We start from the raw sequence: 19,034 nt of genomic DNA, 5'->3' as shown, positions 1-19,034 counted from the left end.
AAGATATTTTGAATCCCCATTACCACGTGAGCCCGCCTTTTTTGCTACATCTCAACTTAACTGACTTCATGGCCTGGTTCATTAGCTTCGAAATAATGACAGGCATGCCGAAAGTATTGTATTCCTCGTGGTACGACTTACTAAGGGCGTTCCAGCGTCAGAACTTTCAGATTAAGATCAACGGATCCTTATAAGTCTTGGAGAAATGAATACCAGCTTTTGGACCTTGAAGTATGAGCGGCAGCCCACCATGCGTTTGTGCAAGCCTCCCGTGGGTGTCCTGTCTAGTTGATCCCCGCGGCGGAGCGACAATAAATCCTCTTAATTTGAATTATTCGCCTCAGGGATGCATAAATGGCGCCTGGTGCATCGGTCTTATGCAGCAGTGGAAGCCGTCCCGTCGATTCTCGACAGGCCGAGGATAGAGAACTCCCTCCTACGTATGCTCATCGTAGGGAAAACATGATTTCTTTCGGGTAAAAACACTCCGGGGGTTCACCGATGCGGGCTAGTTCTCAATGCCAGATGGACCGGAAGCGGTGTAGTAGGTTGAACAATGGAGCATCGGAACCGTCCTGAAATTACGTAATGTCATTTTCGACTTTTTTACGCCTCCCTCCCCTTGTGACTTGAACCCATTCCCCTCATCTTACGTAATTATCGGCGATATGAATCATCACTGTATCAAGTGGGCACGTTTATCCTAAACGATAGGTTTTTTTAGGTTAGACAGGAGCGTTTATCTCTTCGTTGATCTAATGATCACTTCAATTGCGTTTGTTTAGTAAAAAAAAGTACTTTGCTATTTATGTAACTTTTTTTAATCGCATCGGGGCATATACAGAGAAATGAAAAACAAAAACTATTTTAACAGGTTGATAAATTTATAAATGATTCTGAAACGATACGTGAATTAATAAGCATTTGATAAATTTTGAATGCCCTTGATCACCAGAGATCACATTAAGCATTTGCGTAATGTTATCTCTGGTGATCAAGGGTATTTCGATTTTTCATAATAAGCAATACAATGATGAACCTTGGTTAAGATTTCTCGTGAACTCTCCCCGAAAGGAAACGAAATGTAATGGCATATCTTTTCTCCCATCCAAAAACCGAAAGCAAGCAATGTACCTTCAGGGGTTTGGATCGCGGTTGCACGAGTCAATGTGTCATCTTAGTTAATGTGTTCATTACGAGTGATGAACATTAAGCCAACACCTACTCACATCTAGTTTGTAAACGAATATTAAAGATATACAATTTTTAATCACTTCGAGGCTCTTCCTATTTTTTTAAACGTCTTCTAAAACTTATTTTGGAAAAGTTGAAAGACGCCAGTTTTTCCAAAAATTATACGGCGTCAACTGTTTCTTCCAATAAATTGATAAAAATTATTTAAACAAACACCAGTCAATGCAATTATGCTAAAATTGTGCAACTCTTACAATATTGCGCAAATGATGTCTTTCGTGAGAAAGATATATATTAATGCACCATTGGTGTATAATTCTTCTGGTGGAACTCCTTACTACTTTTAGAACTTGTTTAAAAATCTTGTGTTTCCATGTAAATGTTTATGAAAACTAACCCAGGAAGATCCATTTGTATCGTCTCTATTTGATGAAATGCACATACTCGTAAAATTATAATTATTCTATTTTGAAAATGTTATCAAAATGTTTACGATACACTTGTCATCTTGATGCAACCCCCTTAACATAATTTAAGGACAGCCCATTCCGCTACTGTTCCGGTTGATACCTCAGATCTCCCTCAGCTTCACCGAAGCTAAGTTGTGCTTTTTTTCGGGTACTCATTTTCCTTGGAGACCAAAGGTGACGGAGGGAGTTTCCCTCCCCATCCTGATAAGTGTTTCACAAGCCTTTAGGCTTGAATACGCCTGCTGCTCTACCCGCACTCATCAAACCAGCCTTCGGCTTGATTGCTGTGTTTTAATCGGTTAGGATGAAAGGAAGTGCGGTAACATATCGGGGAGGAAGATACATTTTGGTCCAAACCATAGAGTCAGCCCCAAGGACCCTAATGGGAGCCTTTTTGTCAGAGCCTCCCATTCGCCCCCAACTTAAGGCATTTAGTGTTACCTTCGATGTATTTGCAAGCATGTGCCGGTATTATTTTTTATTTTCAGGTGGAGTTGAACTTCACGCATAATTTATGCCAGTTCTGCCTTTCCTTTGGCGTTGTTTATCTCTTTAAATGTTGTTTCGAAATTTATGAATGCGCGGAAACCAATTCGTCAAGGTGCACTAGAAAATATCGGAAATTTGGGGTATCTTCGAGTTCAAATAGTGTATTTAATCATTAACTCCATTCTGCCGGTCAAGGCGGTACTGATGGACCCAAATACTAAGAACTACCACACTTTTGGTCTCTGTCTAGCAAGACACTAATTACTCTTAAACTCCATGCCACAAAAAAGCCTTTTTTTAACCACAGTTACTCTATGCCAGTGTAAAAATCTCATATATTGCATTGAAATTCCTGTCATTTCTATCACTATGAGCTTCAAGACATTGGCAATCGGAGAATAATATCAATTTTTATTTATTTATTGACTTTATTGGTGTGAGATTGCGACTATAGTCCCTTCTTCAACCTAATCCCTACATATTTCATTAAAGGGAGTTACAAACACCCAAGCCCTATGTGGAGGAAGACCACCTGGGTGGGAATCGAACCCGCGACCTCTGGGTTGGTAGAAGCAAGGACGTTACCTCTTCGCCACCGAGGCCGACGAATCAATATTAACAAGGCATTTGAAGGATAAATTGAGGGAACAAAATTATTTTTTCTTTATCGAATATGTGTACTCTGCTTTATAATATTGTTCGTGTGAGTGTAAAATATGGTATCAAGCCTCAGAATACTTTTTGAAACAATCCCTTCGATTTCAACTTGTATCCACCTGCAGCCGTATAATACCCCGCTAGCTGCCGCAAGTCTTTGGAGAAGGGTTGTTAGGACACAGGTATTTCCAGTATAAATATTCGCTTAAACATGAATAAAGTTATTCACATGAATGAATGAACATACGCACACTTGCACACAAATGCATGCTTATTTACATAATAAATTAATGTGTGTCCTCGACTTAAGTTTTAAATTTTGCTTTTTGAATTCAGAAAGTAAGAGTATTTTCGTCTGGTTTTGTTATGATTAGATAGGTATAGTGCGAGGGAGGAACGAGTACTCGAATGTTGTAGTTTCCAAAATCGTGTTTCCTTGGTCATATTTTGGGATAAAGTTTTTCAATGTTGAATCGCAATTCTCTCCTCACAAACGAGTGCCCATCATTGAAACAATACATTCATTTCATTCCCTTTTTGTTTGAAGCGCCAGGGGGCTTCGATGCAATGTAAGTGACCCGGGAGTGTCTCGACTCCTTAGAAACAATGACGCCTCCGTGCTGATCGAAATGTATCCAAAAGAGGAAGCCTTTTCTTCACTTTCCCACATTTGGGCCCACTCAGGAGACGTGAGATTCCGAACGTCGCCAACCCCCTCCCCCCTCCATCCTCCCCTGCAGGTGACTAAAACTCCGTGACCTCCGGTAGCCCTTCCGGTAGAGCATGCTCATTAGGCCCGCCCGTGTATGCATTCGCATTACGGCAGACTATCAATGATCAAGTTACTCTACAATCCAGACGGACGTCTTGATGAAAATCCTAGCTATTATTTTCTAGCCCATAAGTGTGTGCTTAATTACTTTTCCATTTTTTGGATTAATCCACAAAACGACCTAAAATAATTTGATCGGCCGAATATAAAATAACTTTAGTCATTTTGATAGACAGCCGATCAATGATTACGAAAATTATTGGATTTATTGTACAGAGAAATGAACATTTTAACCATCCCGAAACTTTTCGTAACCGGCATGTATGGTCTACCATGTGAAAAACTTGAATTAATCTTAAACATATCAGTTTTAACATGAGGAGTTGTTAGGATTTTCCTTTTTCTCTCTGTGAAATCTTAACTTGTATTTTCAAATATTTACTTTTTAAAAAAGTACTCAACTCTGGAGATCAGGAAAATCAGTTGATGGCGAGAGAATATATACATTTCTGTCAAATTCATCTTCTTTAATGATTTGCGAGTAGGTAATAGATTTTTTCCTACGCGCTAAGGGCTTCCAATGAAAATTTTGTATCAAGCGGTATGTCCATTGGTAAAACACCCCAAAACTCGTGATCAGCTTCAGCTATTGTCTGGCGATTGTTAGCAAATGTCACTCGCTGTAATTGTATCGGAACAAAGCCTTAGCTCCCGCAGCATAGCTGTACAATCAAAACCACGATTGCTGATACCTTGTTGCGTCGTTGGCTAACCAACGAGGCCATTACATAAGAGTATGATTTTCTGGTTAACCCAGTTTCTCACTTACATAATGCTATTTCATGAGTCTGAAGATTAACTGATCTATTATTAAGTTTCTGTATGATAAACAGAAAATACGATTAATTCAACGCCAGTAGTGCGCCATATTACGGAGCATTTAGAATAAAATACCAGTATTGAAAAGATATCATATGTATAAACATTTGTTATAATAACAATACCCTTCGAGAAAATAGCTGTTTTGAAGGTTGTAGAATTGCAATGAAAATGATCATCTTTTATTGCCATTTCAAACGCTTCGTTGAAACAAGTCAGGCGGCTTTCGTTAATTAATCGTGCTCCTGTGGAATAGTAACGATGATATTGGTTATATGTCTACTGGTTGACAAACGAGCTGTAAATCTATTTTCTGTTTTTTGTAAGCATTGGCCAAAAGAACTTAACTACGAGTTCAACTCATAAACATGAGTGTACCACTCGTTAATAAAACTGCTTAATTATTTTCAGCTTGCCTCCAATTGCATCATAGGAATATGCATTTTATCTTAATTTTCTGTAATTCCTGGGATCATATCTGGACCTTTTTTTCGTGAATATGTGTAATGTAACAAGATCTGCATTTCAAAGGCAAAACCTTTGAAAACAAAAAATTCTCAGACAAACTGCTCAAAATTTGTAACAGCTTATCAGGTCCATTCTTCCCCAATTCTGGATATTTTTTTTTTAAATTAATCTACCGGTTAAGGTAGGTTTTTGGATGGACAAAACTACCAAACAAATATTTTATTACTCCTAACAAAACACAATATCCATCATCCTACTCTATATCAGGTCCCTCTTCATCTCTGAGTACTTTCTTCCTCCCTTCATCCCGTCCAACATCCCTATCCTGTTCCTTCCCTTTCCTCTTTTGCCCAACATTCTACCCTCTATCACAGTCTTCAACATCCCACTGCCGGTCAGTACACCCTTCGTCCACTTTTCCTGCCTCCATAGGATTGCTCCCAACAAACCCCTCTCTTCGCCAACCATACCAAGTACTTCCTCATTTGATTTCTTCTCTGTCCATTTCACCTTCTCCATTCTTCTCCACACCCACATTTCAAAAGTCTCCAATCTACGTCTATCCTCCTGCTCCAATGACCACGTTTCCGCACCGTACATAGCTACGCTATTCTGGATATACAGAACCGTAATCTGGAGTAAGGCAAAGTCTGCTCCTGATGTGTGCTGCTGATTTTGCTCTTTGGAAAAATACTAATTTCCCATGTTTTTTATTCCAAGAATACAATTTTGATGTCTCTGTGCACGTAAGCCGATTGAGGGCTCCTTTATGGACTAAATGATAGAGGCAGAAGTATTATAAATCCCTTTGCATAGGCATTAAAATGTCGAGAAACGTGTATTTCCCAAAGCTTCAGGAGATTAATTTAGAGCGAGGATTGCTAAAATTCACAATCGGTATCGCTTTCAGTCATTCTTTAGTCTTTAGTTTCTATCAGCGTGGATCGACATTTTTCACTCACACGAAATCTATTGAATTTGATTAATTTTTAAGATATGAATTTATATAAAAGGTACACATTCAAGGAAGATATATTTCATTAATTTTATCGAAAATTATGCATTAGTATTGTCAAGTACTCCAAAATTTATTAAAAATCGCAAAATATCTACATTTGGTTGAACCACGTCCAAGTTTTAATGCGTATCAGCTTACTACAGCACCGAGTGGGGATTATGTTGAATTAATTTTATCCAATTGAAGATTTCTGTTGTTACTTTTAATTTTTTGAAGTTTAGAGCAGTATATATAATAGATCTTCATTTACCGCTCACCTAGACATTTTCCTTGTTGTCTTGGCACCCGGAAACTACGTTAATCTCCATCTCTGGATTTTAGAGCGTCCTTCGGCAATTGGCCAATTACCTGTACTGCCGCTTTCCTTGTTGACGCTCAGTGAATTAGCACCTTGTGAACAATGGGGGTCATGAAATACCAAAGCAGAAAGAGCAGGAAGCCGTGAGAGCAGCATTCCTCAATTGGACCCCACTCGATAATGCTTTCAAAATGGTAACAAATCGCTAGTATAGCTCCCCGTCATTTCCCAAAATGGAAAATGAAACTTATATATATTATGTGATATATTATGTTTCCTTGGTGAAAGGAATCTGATTTCATGACAGCTATAAATTTGCATTGAAAATACAGAGTTGCATAATGAATAAGAAATACTTAGTTTTTCCACACAAACTTTATTTTTACGACCGGGTTTCGACGAGGATCGTCATCATCAGGGACCTGATGATGACGATCCTCGTCCAAACCCGGTCGTAAAAATAAAGTTTGTGTGGAAAAACTAAGTATTTCTTATTCATTATGAATCGTTTCCACAAAGTGACGGCGGATACTATACAGAGTTGCATAATTGACGTACATCTACTTGCATGAATGCAATTGGCAATTTAATCTCATCAAGTCGACGTTATTTCGTTTACGCAATTACGCTATTGTTTTTTTTATCTATCAAGTGTCAGACCTGAGAATTCCTCGTCTTCTATTTGTTAATGGCGCCAAAACTGCAAGAGCCTTCCGAACTGATGCGAAAAATCGTTTTAATTGGCTCTGCAAATTCGAGTATGAGCGAAATTTTCTCAGTCAATAGGTAAGATCCTCTGTTATTATACTAAGGTATGCGCACTTCCAAATTCTCAAGAAAATCGATCCTTAATTATTTACCGCTAACCTCAAAATGTTCCTTGTTTTACTGTCCTGACTGATGGAAAAACAATTCTTAAGTTTTTTTTATTGACGGAAAAATTATCATTTACCGCTATCCTCAAAAGTTTTCTTATTTTACTGCCGTCGGAAATTTATTTATCTCTGGATTTATTTATCTCTTGCTTCTTCCGAAAATTGATCAACTGTTAGTGCTGCCACTATAATACAGCATATATTTATGTGTATATGAATATAAATGCATAAAATTCTGAATTAAAAACATCCCTTATGTAACTACCCCGGCGAGGGTGTTAAATGAGGATGTTTTTAATAGCCGCCGCGGCAACTTTTGGAATATTGTGTGGGTATATTCACGGCCACTAAGGGTTAGTGAGTATTGGAAATTGGGGTTTCCCCGAGAAAAGACAGGAAAATATTTTGTGCGAAGAAAATGAGTGAGAAAGATGTAGTGAAAAACGGTCTACGAATAACTAACTAACTGAATGTACATACAGGTAATAGTGAATGATAAAAAAATTCCCAAAATATGCATATTTTTATACTATATGCTTTCCTAGGATGTTTTTGTTATTGTCAAATTTAGTAATGACTCTTCAAGAGGAAAAAATATTCAGTTCATCGTAAAAATACTAATGTGCGTTGTAAATTTTTAACTTTTTACTCTACTTATATTTCGGTGATTTGACATAATCGGTGAGAAAATTGTAGTTTTTTTGCTTTCTGACTATTGCAAATACAGAAAATCCCATTGGCGTGCGAAGGATATAATTTTGAAAAATTTGGATTTTTTTAGGTTTATATTCATTTCAATACTTTGCGAATCGTCCTGAAACATTGTGACATCGGTCCATTAAAACTTTTGCGATGTTCAAATGTGAAATTTACAGGTTAGAACGAGTATTCCTTTCGTGATCGGTACCATGAGTATGCGTCCTCCTAACGTTACTTCTACTTCGTTGCACTCTCCTATCGGGAACGTGGTGGTGATCGAAGATAAATGAGGTATTAAGAGAGTTGTATGTACCACTGAACTTGAGCTGTACGAATGGAAAAGAAGAATTTTATGCAGAGCGCACGGTTTTGGTATCATTCTGATTTTCATCGAACTAAATTCAAGACAGCCTTGGTGACATGTGAAAAACCTGCACTTGTAATTCTTACGTGATTAAATTATCGGTTCGGCTACATTTCTAATTACTTTTATTAAGTTAGTTTTGGGTTCAAGTTTGCAAAGGCGTTCAACAAGCATTTTCACGCTAGTAGGGAATATAAATGATGAACTTTTATCCATTCATTTAAAATAAATGGATATTTATATAATGGATATATTTATCTCAATTTTTATCATGATTACACTCCTTATTATACGAAATTGGACCGTAAAGGCTTTCAGTATGGAAAGGTGATACCTTAATGGGAAACAACTTCAAGTTCTTATTGTCTTTTCAATTTGCTTAGCCAAAAAGTTGTTGGGGGAAGATTCTCCCTCGATGGTCTCATGTAACCGCCTTCTGCAAGATTTTTATATGACGATAATTTGTCGGAGGACATCCTTAAATTAAGAAAGGTTATTTTCGGCTTTTTAAGCCCCCCCTCCCTTTGTAAGTAACCGTAAGATATGAACGCCTACCCTCAACCCATTTACTTAATTATTGGCGATATCATTTATAAACTAGGCACATTTTTCTAAATAAAAGTAATCAATACTTGACTAAAGCGTTTTTCATCACCATTTCTAATCAGTTCAATTAAGAGTCGGCGCCGACAAAGTAAACTACCTTGAAATACAACTTGTCTTTTTATTTTAGTAGCATAAAGAAGAATGAAGCAAACATTTAGAAATATCCAAGTATTGACTGAAGGAATGCAATTATAAATGTTACGTAAGATCCACCCAGAACTCCCTCGCCTTCCACCAGGAATCGCTCACCTCTCTCCCTTCAAAAGCTTTATGTAATTTTAAGGACAGCACCTCAAACTTTAGTTTTTACTCACAATACTTACCCCCGAAGGAAAGTTCCTCATTTACAAGCCAAATTGAGAACATTTAAATACATTTGTGGACAATCTCAAGTTGGCATAATCCGAAATTTCTTTTGGATTTTCGTTTTTCTGTAGCTGTATACAAATCTTTATTATATATTTAAACCATGAGTGTTCATGCACACGCTGGCCGAGCATGAAATATTGAGATCATACGGTAAATCACGGGCTGGATTTAACATTTGTTGTTCCTGTTAATTATTTTTAAAAGATTGCGACATTGTCACTTTTAAAATAAAACAAGTTCCTTGCTCATTTGGCTGGTTTAATTATGACCGCATGTATATTTTGGAACCATTCGAACAGCATTGAATGGGTACAGTAAATACGGAGGCGACACCTAAAAAAATGTCAGGCTGCAGATGAGCCCGCTCTCTCGCAAATTAATGTGACCTTGACTGCCAGGAACCACTTTCCTCGTCTCTGGGGAAGAATGGAGCATGTGCTGCCGCATCTTTTCCTTCGGATGAATACATAATATTTGGGGAGGGATTCGCCGGGGTTCGAAATGAGAGTAAGTTCGGGAACTAAATCACTAAATATAGCATTGAAGGTATTTTTAATATCCTTGCAGGCACCATAACCACTTTTATTCGATTATTGTGTCTAAATCTCTTCCATTGGGGTGAATTCCTGAGGATAATTCGCAAATAAGTGGCTTCCAGTGTCCAAAATGAAATTATAGTTTTAGTAAGTTAAATTTTGAAGAATGTCATGCACAAGATCCAGTGTGCAAAAACTACGACAAAGTTACGATAAAAATGGGTGATAGCGTTTATTGATTTATATTATTTAGGTGATTGAGCGTTTAATGACGCGGGATTCTTTCCTTCGACGGAGACTACATGGATTGAAAGAATTTAGGTTTCCTCTTTTTTCGTAGAAAGTGTTTTTTCCCCCTTGGCATTCTTTCGCCCACACTTCCTCTTTCTGGTGTATTTTTTCGCATTTTGTCAGAAAAACTATCGATAACTCGAATCTCTATATACGGATTGCGAAATTGGACTGGATAAAATTTCGCATTGCCCCCCATTGAAGTTATTAATTTTCCATTATGCGTGTAGGTACATCTCCTTCCTAAATACTCACCACTTGATAGTTCCGTAAGTTCACTTTCCAATTTTTTTAAACTCTTAATTCAACCTTCAGTCCTTGCTTACGCCATTCCGATTATTTTAATGTGACTCTGCACGTTTCAAGAGACGTTTCGACATGCTCTCGAATTCTGAATTATATGGCACTAATTTTATTCATTTCGGAAACTGCATTCGAATCTTGTATCTACTCAATATAATCATAGTTATTCATCGTACCCGATGGCATAAACACAAGATATGACATCGATGCACTTTTAAAAGCCACACCAGTTATTCGAGCTTCATAATTACGAACGCCAGCCTGACTACATGACTTTTTCCGCGCGAGTAGACCGCGAAGTCAAAATTAAAGTATTTGAACAATAGTCGCCCCTGTCTTAACCGCTTATAAGTGTAGCCATTGTTTGTATGTTACAAATATCTATTGGTGTGCAGATAATTCAGGTACTTTTTGATATCAATCATGATTCACAACTAATGAGCTTATTTACAAAAATGTGCACAATTTACTTTTTTGCTCAAGTAGGCATAATTTAATAAGCATAATTTAAGGACAAACTTTACAGGACAATAGTAGTATGTAAAGGGAATACACACAGGTAAGAATTTTGGGGAAAAATATGACGGGAACAAAAATTCTTTAAATTTAACCACACTCCACTCAATATGAACTCAATACCAGTAAAAGATTTAAACTAAAAGTAATTAAGGAACTACAAAAGGGAAGAGAAAACCATAGATTTTCTTAATCTCTCCTAATTTTGAAATAGTATACCAAGCCTTGAAACGAAATTTTCATCATTCAAGATTCTTGATTCGCGTGTTACAGCACTCTACGTCGTGATAGTCGGGGATGACTACTTGGTAGAGCTCACTATCTTCAGCAACCCATATGGAACCATTAGGGCCATAACGTATTACATGAACAGTTGCTGGACCTAATCTCGAGGAGCTGTAAAAAAAGCGAAATTTGAGTTAGCCAACTTTTGTCACAGCCATCATTTAAAATAATAGGTACGACAGTATTACTCGTATTTCCTAAATGAAACCCAAGTTTTACAGCGAGACAATAGATTCCATTCTTCCTCGTTTATGTCATTTTGTACACTAGTCCTTTAGAATTTGTTTCACCCGGGAACCTGGGTGAATTCAGATTTTCGACTTTCACCTGACTTAACCACTTCTTTCACCAAACTTAGCAAGTAAGCCTAGTCGGAGAGTGATTTCAAAAAATTCATTTCTAGGGCTTCCACAACAACGGGCTTATCAACACACACATTCTGACTCATATGATCTATCGAAATTATTGAAAAAATTTGCAATGATGTCGCCTCTTATTTTTGCACAAAATTATGTGCGCAAAAACTTTACCTCACAACGTTATGTTGGAGGAGTTCCATTGAGTTATTCCTCACGCCGTTGAAGGCATAGTTGTATCTAAGCTATCAGTAGCTTTTATTGAAAGAGCTTTATGAAGGATCCACCAACAAGCAGCAATTTCACTAAGCGGAAGAGCTCTGACTCCGCGGGCTGAACAGATCAGCCGAGACAACCGCCCTTGAACTATATGCAGATCCATGAAAAAATACAGACTAGATCGCCTGGTAAAAATACTTTTACAGACCCTTGAAAGCGTGTATTGTCGTTCCTCGCTCAGTTGATTGTAGAGGCATATGTAACGCCAATAATATATAATTCTTGTATGATTTTCCAAGTTCGAAAAAATAAATTTGGATATTTTTAATGAATTTAATAAAAATAATTTTGCGGTTCCTCGACATTCTTATCACAATACAGTACTGACATGAAGCTAATTGATTTAATACACCTGATGACATAGATGCATCCCCAGGTGCGGGCATGTGCACAAGTGATGAGCATATTGAAAATTTTAGACAGTATTTTAGACAGCACAAAATCTTAATTTCATGTTGTTGTTTTCTTTATGTGTAATTTATAGGTGATAAAAATTACCTGGTTTTGGTCAGAGTTTACATCAGCGGAAGGGGTTGAAAGTTGAAACGATCAGTTCGCCTAGAGCAATGATACAGATGCAGTTTACCAACGATCAGCAATACGCTGCGTTGAAACTTTTCTTTCGCCTGAAAAAATCGTCTGCCGCGGCCAATGTACTTCTTTGGAAAACAAATGGAGAGTCCGTTCTTCACACAGCCAGACAATGGTTTAAAATGCTTAAAGATGGATGGCGATCAATTTTAAAGTAAGGCGGACAAATTAATACAAAACATTCCTCTAACGGATATAAAAATTGACTCCGTTGCCGCAATTTTGAGAAAAGATAGTCGAAGACTGTCAGGAAAGTCGGGGACTGGAGTATCCATATCATAGCAACACACAAAGTTGTAAATGGAGGACACTCCAAGGATGAAATGAAAATTTTCCAAGGTCATGTAAATCATGTAAATGTTCACATTTCAAAGCAATAGGCTGGATGTTGCACCACGATAATGCTTGGCCGCGCATCGAAAATGTTGTAGCTAAACAACTGGCAAAAATACATTTTAAGTTTCTTCCTCATCCTCTCCGTACGCCAGATCTATCTTCATGTGACATTTTTATGTTCCCCAATGTGAAGAGCAGCTTCGTAGAATGTGTTTTTCATCATCAGAGTCAGACGAAGGCAAATTGAACTTGATTCAACTTTCGATGGCTGCCGCTGACATAATACTGCAGTCAAATCAATTAAACCTGCACCACATATGTACGCATTATACATTAAGCTCACAACATAAAATGAAATGTTTACTCCATTAACCACGCAAATAAAAATATTATGATCTTCTTGTGCTATAACAGAAACATGAAAAAAAAGTTTTTTTTACATAATGCGTAAAAATTAATATCTTACGGCTGTTTTGGTAAGCTATCCAGAGCGTCTTTGAGCAGTGTTCTCTCTCCTGCGCCGTCTCTAAAATGTTCAACTGGAAGATCGCCGACTAAGTTCGTCATCTCTGTCGCCGTGCACCCAGGACAGACTGTGCACACGCGGACGCAAGTTTTATCAAAGGTTAAGCAATCCTGGACATTAATACAAATGGGAAATGTTCAGTGGTGTCTTATGGGAATTCAAACACTTGACGATGCAATAAAAATGGTCATCTAATCACGATGACCATGATACATACTCCGTAGGACATGGATGCGCCGATCACGGCGTGCTTGGTGGCTGAGTAGATGGGGGATCCTGGTAAACCAATTAGCCCAACAACACTGGCGACGTTGATGACAACACCACCGTCTTTTCCTTGGTCAGATCCCATGTATTTCAAGGCAAGACGAGTGCCGAAGATCACCGATTTCTATGTTGTGAATAAAAATTAATAAAAATACCAAAATAAGTACACAAACGTAGGTACCTGTTCATTATTAAAATTTAGGTTAATACCCTTCTTTGAATAACAATTGATTTTAATGCATGAAATTTTACCTAAGTTAAGCAAACCCTCAGGTGATTCCTCAAGAGATCAAAGTTATTAAAGGATGACGATGTTGATGTGACTTCAGCGCCGCGGAATACGCAGACCCTGCAAAACTAAACGATGACGCGTGGGTCCTTTAACCGAAATTTCTCAAATTTTATTTTTGATTGCTGACAACAAACTTCAGCTGTAATATCTAAGAAATGCAAGCTGTGATCGCTTCCCTAGTTTTCGTGATTCCTATGGTCCAGTCAGTTCCTGGAATGTTTGCCTGGGTCCAATACAGCCTGGCATTAGGAGTTGCAGTTCTTTGAAATTAATGAAACTTCTAGTTCGTGAATATAATTTCTCTAGCGATTTACTAATCACCCACTAATAGATTAAACTTTAAAATAGGAGGTCAAATACTAGAGTGGGTGGAGCAGTTTATCGTGTCTTTTATTTTGGACCTAGATGATCAAAGTAGTAGGGTTATCAGATAAAGAATTGCGTTATGCTGAGAAGCTTTCATGAGGCGGAGGGCATTGACAACTGGAGTAAGGATATTAAGAAAGTAGTCAGTTTAACCTTGATCTGGAGCTAGGTTTTGTTGCCTCGCGGAAATATGATCGTTGAGGAAAGAGGATAGGCATGGATAAGAGGGGTTTGAAATGTGGGTGTGGAGAAGGATGGAGGCAGTGAAATGGCCGAAAAGGAAAACAAAAGATGAAATGCAAGGAACGGTGGGGGAGGAGAGGAGATTTGAGTGGAAGTCAAAGGAGGCAGGAAAGATGAATGCAGAGCATTTTGATAGTCAATGGGATGTTGAAGACTTTGATGGAGGGGAGACGGATATGCAAGCGAGGAAGGAGAAGGAAAAAGATATAAAGCGGCGTCGGGCATTATGATGTGTTTCGTCAGGAGAGGCAAACAATTGTATCATTGTTCAGACTGTGTCCATCCAAATCTTGCATTTACCTTTAGAATAATAATAATAATTGAAGGCGTTCCAGAGGGCAGTCAGGTCTAAATATGACTCGTGCATCTTATGTAAGGCGGGTGTTATTTAAAGACTTTTTCGATATGTTGCGTGCTTCATCCAACTTAGAATAATGAGCTATCGAACTCTGCATGATGTTATTTTTTGCAAATAATTCAATATCAATTAGTTGTAGAAGGCATGTGATGATGGTCAATGCTAGAAGTAGTAGCGTTAGATATAAGTAGTGTTGGAAGAATATACAGTTGTTCCATTTTTTCATTTTTTGTTGTACTTACGTAATTAATGTCAATTATTTTTTCGCGTGGGCAAGCGGTCAACACTCCAGCGTTATTCACCAAAATATCTAATCTTTGGAATTTACATGCCGCCAAGTTCATACAAGCTGTGTAAAGAGAAGTCAAATTAATAACATTTTAAAAATTTTTATTCATTATAAGTGGGTTAATTTAAAGTTATTTCAAATATCCATGTAAACTTATTCATGAGCATTTATCTAATAAATAAATCAAAATAAATTACCTTCGAAGGATTCGTAGCAGGTGACATCTCCAACAGCAAACTGAACATTTTCCCATCCATAAATACTTCCCAAACGGCTTGCAGTACATTCGCCTATATCTTTCCCCACGTCGATCATAAATACCTATTGTTAAAAATTCCATTTTTAAAACATTAGCTTAAAAAATTATGAAGATAAGACTTGGCTAAAATATTTGATCATATTTGACAGGGCATTTTCAAATTATAGTATCTTTTTTCAATATACCTGTACGTCGGTTGAAATGTATTTATTTTACTAACTTGCCATATCGCCGACAGTCATATTCCCTAGTCAAATGGCATAAAGGATTAATATTCGTGAAATATAACTAAACGCAGCCCAAAGGTCTTGATGGTTAAGGTAGGTGCACAATATTGTCTCGTGACAATGCCTCTTCTTTTAGTTTTTGTTTGATTACGGTAGAGTAATACCTAATGATTACCTTTGCTCCATTGCAAAGAAGTTCTTCCACTATGGCTAGACCGATTCCTCTTGTTGCTCCCGTGACAACAGCTACCCTTCCCCTGGGCTCCATTAATGTAGGGCTGCATGATGACTGCAATCTAATTGGATATCTTGCGCCACCAAACAAAAAACTTGGAGTAAATAGAAGTTTTCCTCCCTGCAGGTCGGTACCGAGGCTTTTCACTTTTTGATAGATGCCCATGCTTATAGCTGTAGAGGATGTTGCCCAAGTTTGAATTGATCTCTTTTGCTGTACATTCCAATTAATAGCGAAAATACTTTTTGGGCCATCGTTCTTCTTATAGCACTTGGTAAATGATTTATGATGAAGATTGGATACTTTCGTGATATATCTAGTAATCTGAACTGCTTTAGACATTTCCTTAATGAAACTTGTCATTTTTCTAAAAAAGACAATCTGAAATATCAAAAATAATTATAATTATGATTCTCTTTAATTCTCATTTTAATATTATATCTTATTCTATATAATGTGAATGTTCAGGATAGGTTTGTTTTTCTGCCGAATATTAGTAGTTAATATTCAAGTAGTTATTTTTATATCACTGTTCTAGGCTGTTTTAGGAGATGTATCCACTACCCACACTATATTTTGTTTTCTTCCTGGTTATTTGTAACTTTTCTGTAGTTGTTATATTATTAAATATAAACAATCATGATTAGTCAAGAAAATTACAGTCTTTTCAGATTATAGAAGCATGTGCCAATACAACATATCGTTCCTACCCTACCAAATCAAACTATCAGTTATCATTATTAAAGGACGCTTTGTTAATATAAATGTTAAAACTGCTTACCTAATTAAGAATGAAGATAGTCACATTGCACAAATCAATAAAATTCAGAGACGTCAGTCAAACCACTCATTCGAAATTCTCATCAAAATGTTCACTGTTAATATGTGTACTGCACGAAAGCCGTTTCCAAGGAAAGTATACCTTCATTTTAGCAAACGTAAATAACAACGATAAACAATTATGTGTTTTTTCGTATCTTTACGTTATTCAATACGCTTAAGCTTTCGGGTGTATCGCGCTAGTAGTTAAAATTTTTATACACACTTTTATTTACTCAGAAACATCACTAACATCGACTTTAAAAATTTCAAATATTATTATGCCAGACCAGATTGCGCTATCCATTCGTTTTTTGTCTATTGCAATGAGAAGATAAAAATATTTCGAAATTTTGTCTTCTCGTATCCGAATGTGATCACCGCCCCCGGTTCGGGAAAAAATTGGCACTGAGAGATTAAGAGTTCAATGGGGTCTGAAGAAGTGTAAGTGAAACAATTCTAGCGAAAAGTTACCGTAAACTAAGGAAAAATGAATCATGGCAAGAACTTAAATGGCGTGCAAATTTCCAAGTAGTCATTTCATAAAAACTTGTGACCACCTCGATTCACACCAGCCGAGTTATCGAAATTAGATGCCCGAATAGATGATCATCGATATTTCAGAAATAATGAATAATATCTGATATAGTGCGCATCGTTGCAACATTGTTTATCTAACTATTTATCTGAAACGGAAATTGTATGCATTCAAAAATTCTGATTTCTCAACACACATAGTTATTGATGCCTAAGTGTAGAGGACCCCTCCCTCCACATGTTGTCGTCACTACTCCCCGTCTGAAGCTTGAGGAGAACTAATCAGTGCCATAGGCACGGGGTGGCAAAGAGGGACACTTGTCTCTTTTCCCCTCAAAACCTCCAAATTCTACCCCACGTAAATCGCCGAGAACAGCTGACTTTTTACATTCATTTAAGGGAGAAGAAAGGTCACCGCCTCGATGCGCTGGAGCAATTAGAAATACTTCAGCACATGGATTACGAAGATGTTTTGACGAATTTCTTTACCCTTCACGTTCCCCGTATTTTCCTCACCCATCTGCCAACCAAACTGACATCAAGCAAAACTTTTTCATGAATTTAGTAACTCCTCCCAGGCTGCTACTTAATCACCTGACGAATTACCCAGTGCCGTTCTCCACGTTCGCATTACCCATTCCCCCACTCCTCTACCAACTAACCGACGCCAAGCAAAACTTTTTTCAACATTGTTTTAATTCCTTCTCCCAGCCTGCTAATTTATCAATATTACCAATCCTCCTCCTCCACCCCCTCTTCCTACCTCAACCAATCCTTGCTTTCCTCCCTCTCTCCTCTTCCCCTCTGTCCAGAGCTATATATGCTGTTTGACTTGAATTTTTACCTGATGATGTTATACCATAACGAAACCTAGGTAGTAAATAAACATTTTTCCTATGTGGAAAAGCCAAGTGGTTTAATTTCAAGTTCAATATTTCTTTTGGAAAATTCCCAACTCTAATAATTTGTTGGTACATGAGAAATTCATTGGTATCACCTTTTGGTCCATGGAAATTCTTTGCTGGAGAATGAGTGACGTCTTTTAGGTGAGCATCTCAAACAAATTAAGGAATGACAACTCGAACTTTATCATTAAAAGACATTTATTGAACAAATTTAAAACACTCTTTGACAGATTCAAAATACAAATGAACAAAATAAAACTTATTCTGACCATAAAAAAAAAACAAATTTTAGGCTTTGATTCTCAATTCAGGTAACTTTTTCTAAAACTAAATCTAAGCAATTTCTTCCTACTCTCCAATATACCTAATGGATGGGTTCAAAATTAGACAAAATGCATCATTGTTAATGATGCAGAACCTAATATGATGAGCTATTTCTTTGGGTATTTTTTACTGAGTTAGTAATAGTTTTTATGTATGAATCAGAATAATAGAATTTTGAATCTTATTAAATGTAAGTGCCATGAAAATTGAAATAGGATAATTTCTCTCAATCACACAATTTTCGCACAGTGGATTGGACACGACAATTAGTGTAAGGAGGATAATTAATCATGAAAAGCTCCCCATTCTCAACCACCCATGTTGACCCATGAGGTGCATGGCATACCAATTTTGCAACAGCTGCTCCAACTGCCTCTGGGCTGTATGAAAATCAGTCATTAATAAAAGAGTTCAATGAATTATCTTAAATAAAAAATGCATCAATTTTATGCTTTACCTTTGCTTGCATTCATATGCCATCACTCTATCATATTCATCTTGTAATTCCCTTGTAGGCAAATTGTTTTTTCCTTTTTCAATTTTTGCTGTATTGGTTGGGCCAGCACAGAGAACAGCCATTCTAATGTTCCTTTCTCGGTAGTAAAAAGGATCCTGTGGGAATGTTAACAAAAATGTTTAGAAAATTTTGTTTCTTTTTTAACTGCAAATGGTAAACATTGAAAAAGATTACCGAATAGCTTCGGTGTAAACCAAGTATAGCTCTTCTGGATCCACA

The 19,034-nt window shown here is 37.2% G+C and overlaps 1 protein-coding gene across 1 annotated transcript; it reads right to left on the bottom strand.

Annotated features, from left to right (window-relative positions):
• Positions 1-11,046: 11,046 nt before the first annotated feature.
• Positions 11,047-15,878, bottom strand: LOC139696836 (fat body protein 2-like). Its single transcript, XM_071595717.1, has 4 exons — positions 15,654-15,878; positions 13,395-13,568; positions 13,118-13,287; positions 11,047-11,200 (listed from the first exon to the last, which is right to left on the bottom strand). Exons 1-4 carry the CDS (start codon positions 15,876-15,878, stop codon positions 11,047-11,049), a joined length of 723 nt encoding a protein of 240 aa, XP_071451818.1.
• Between the last annotated feature and the right edge of the window lie 3,156 nt (positions 15,879-19,034).

This window comes from Hetaerina americana, unplaced genomic scaffold, assembly GCF_022747635.1.
Source record: "Hetaerina americana unplaced genomic scaffold, ioHetAmer1.1.p SCAF_7, whole genome shotgun sequence".
Classification (NCBI taxonomy): domain Eukaryota; kingdom Metazoa; phylum Arthropoda; class Insecta; order Odonata; family Calopterygidae; genus Hetaerina; species Hetaerina americana.
This window is presented reverse-complemented; position numbering and strand designations above follow the sequence as displayed.